Below are 2,932 nucleotides of genomic sequence, written 5' to 3' on the forward strand. Positions count from 1 at the left end.
CATACATACATACATACATACATACATACATACATACATACATACATACATACATACATACAGACAGACATACATGGACTAATTAATTGACCATTCATTCATTGATCCATTGATTGACCCATCCATCCATTCATCCATCCATCCATACATACATACACACTAATGAATTGACCATCCAACTATCCATCCATCAGATGTAATAATATAATCCATCCATCATCTTTATCCGCTTCTTCCTTTTTGGGTCGCGGGGCTCGCTGGTGCCCATGTCCAGCAATCACCGTGCGAGGGGCAGGGGACACCCTGAACAGGTCGCAAGTCCATCACAGGGCCACATAGAGACAAACAACCATTCATTCTCTCACTCACACCTAGGGACAATTTAGAGTTACCAATCAGCCTAACATGCATGTTTTTGGTCTGTGGGAGGAAACTGGAGTATCCGGAGAAAACCCACGCATGCACGGAGAGAACATGCAAACTCCATCCAGAAAGTTCCACGGACCGGGATTTGATCCGGCACCCTTCTCGTTGAGAGGCAGCAGCTCTACCAGTTGCACAAACTTTTCACTTTACTCATATTTTTATTATATATTTTTTCACTGAAAACTAAGTTAATATAAATAAAAGTAATTAAAGTAAATAAAGATGTTAAGTAAAGTAGTTAGTTTCTATTAATTGTCTAATGAAGATTGATACGTTTCAGCTGTATTAAGAGTTAATGCAGGACTTGTCAATTTTACAATTCTAATATTTACCTTTTGAAATTTATTTTGAAATTTGAGAACCAGCAGAGATTTTTTTATCTAGCAGAACTATTTCACATACTGAAAGAACAAAACAAAAACAGGCAGAACCTTGACTGCAGCATACATGCATTTCTTTTTGCTTTTAAAGCCTTACTCAGGACATCTGATACAACCCAACCAACCGGTAGCTTTTTGTGTACTTATGACTTCTTTTGTCTTGTGGCTGCTGATTAGTTTACTGAATTAAAATGCATATTTTTAAAATCTCTTCTAGATAAACTTCAGCCAGCCTGCCTGCCACTTTATGGCCAGGAGTTTCGAGATGGAACCAGTTGTTGGACCTCAGGTTATGGGACTACTGTGTCAGGTTCAAGTAAGATGGGACAACAAAGCCACTCTGTATACTGTGACACTGTTTGATTCTTTATCTCACTGAATCCCCATTAGTTTCTTCTGTATCTCATCAAATACAAATTATATTTAGCCATGCTATCCTGTTTATATGCAACTGCAGATGTTTCTTTAAATTTAAAGTCCTTTCTGAGTTGTACTGTGCAATTTTGGTCATTGAACAACTAATTTTATGTAAGGCAGTGTCCTGTAAACATTGATGAAGAAGGTAAGGTGTGAGACACGTAAACAGAGAAAAAAATAAATGCTCAGATTGTTTAGTTATTTGATTTATTCATTAATGGTGGCTCTATGCATCCAATCAATCCATCCATCCATTTTTGCCATTTACCTGGATGCAAAGGCAACAGGCTTAGAAGAGAAACCCTACATCGAGCTCCCCTCGATGACCGAGCTCCTAATATTTTTATGTCTGAGCCAGGCCACTCTATGAGAAAGTTCATTTCAGCAGCTTGAATCCAGGATCTTGGTGTTATTTTTAGTCATGATTTGTTCCTCATGACAGTAAGTGAGGCCTGGAATGTAAACGGACCAGTAAATTGAGCGCTTTGCCTTTTGGCTCATCTCCTTCTTTACCACAACAGATCAGACAATGGCACTTACCCATCAATCCACCTCCCACTTCCTCCTTCAATCACTCGTGAACAAGACACAATCTTTTACACTTGAGGCAGAGACTCTTCCCTGGTGGCTCTCTGCAGAGAATTAGATTGTATTATTTCAAAAATGAAGCACATATAATGATTGGGACATATAAAAGACATTCAATGAAAGGGACTGCGAGCAGTTAGGGAAAGAAAATAAATAGGTCAATTTTAAGTGAATGCTAAAAAGAAAGCAAATTAAATGCATGGACTAGTTGATTGCACTACAAACAGTTACAAATTTCAGTGTAAGTTCATATGTGTGATCAGTTTCTGTTAATTTGTTTAAGGCACGGTCTCCACTGATCTGATGGAGGTGTCTGTGGACATCATTAGCACAACAGCGTGTAACAGCCCCAGTGCGTACTCTGGCGCCGTGACCAACACCATGATCTGTGCTGGGAAAATGGAGGGAGGCAAAGACTCGTGTCAGGTGAGCGGCCATAACCACAGGACGAATTCACAAATAGATGAACTCTTCCCTGGGTATTCATCATATTTATTTTTCTAATGGTTTAAAACAAAGCAACATTTTCAAGCTTTTGCATTTCAAATGAAAAGTGCTGAGTTCCAAGCTCTCTATGATTATCACTGACTGTGGTTTGCAATAATTAGGGTGACAGTGGAGGACCGTTGGTGTGCCAGAATCAGGGAGACAGTCCTTGGTACCTGATAGGGATCACAAGCTGGGGAGCTGGATGCGGGGAACAGAATAAACCTGGAGTTTACACCAAAGTCAGTGCTGTTTTGCCCTGGATCTACAGCACCATGCAGGTAGGAAAACTAAAAAAACAAACAACAAAAAAAAACATGTTTGATGCTCAGATGATAAGCATGTGCATATTCTTATCATGTCTTCTTTTGCTCCCCTGCAGCAAGAGAGACCTTGACGTCCCTTCAGCTTTCACACTTGTAAATGAAGCCTGCACTACAAAGCCATCTTTGATCAACCACCTCATGTAGCGTTTTAAAAACTCACAAGATGAGGCAAACTGTTCAAGCTAATGAAGTCCAGCATCTTGTTTTACACACAAGACAAAACTCATTGTATTTTCAGAAATCAATGCCCTGATATCAGTGTTGCATTTTTAATCACTTTATATCTGTCTTGACTTGGGGGTTTGATTC

At 39.5% G+C, this 2,932-nt stretch overlaps 1 protein-coding gene across 1 annotated transcript in view; it reads left to right on the forward strand.

Moving 5' to 3' along the window:
* The window catches only part of tmprss13a (transmembrane serine protease 13a), a 12,008-nt gene extending 9,276 nt beyond the window's left edge, over window positions 1–2,732 (forward strand). The window contains exons 10-13 of the mRNA XM_037678170.1: window positions 1,024–1,122; window positions 2,095–2,237; window positions 2,420–2,578; window positions 2,680–2,732. Of these exons, the coding sequence (XP_037534098.1) occupies window positions 1,024–1,122; window positions 2,095–2,237; window positions 2,420–2,578; window positions 2,680–2,694 (416 nt within the window). The 3' untranslated portion in view covers window positions 2,695–2,732. The remainder of the gene's footprint in view (window positions 1–1,023; window positions 1,123–2,094; window positions 2,238–2,419; window positions 2,579–2,679) is intronic.
* The last annotated feature ends 200 nt before the right edge of the window (window positions 2,733–2,932 follow it).

The sequence above is a fragment of the Nematolebias whitei genome, chromosome 6 (genome assembly GCF_014905685.2).
Source record: "Nematolebias whitei isolate Nwh7 chromosome 6, NemWhi1, whole genome shotgun sequence".
In the NCBI taxonomy this organism is placed as follows: domain Eukaryota; kingdom Metazoa; phylum Chordata; class Actinopteri; order Cyprinodontiformes; family Rivulidae; genus Nematolebias; species Nematolebias whitei.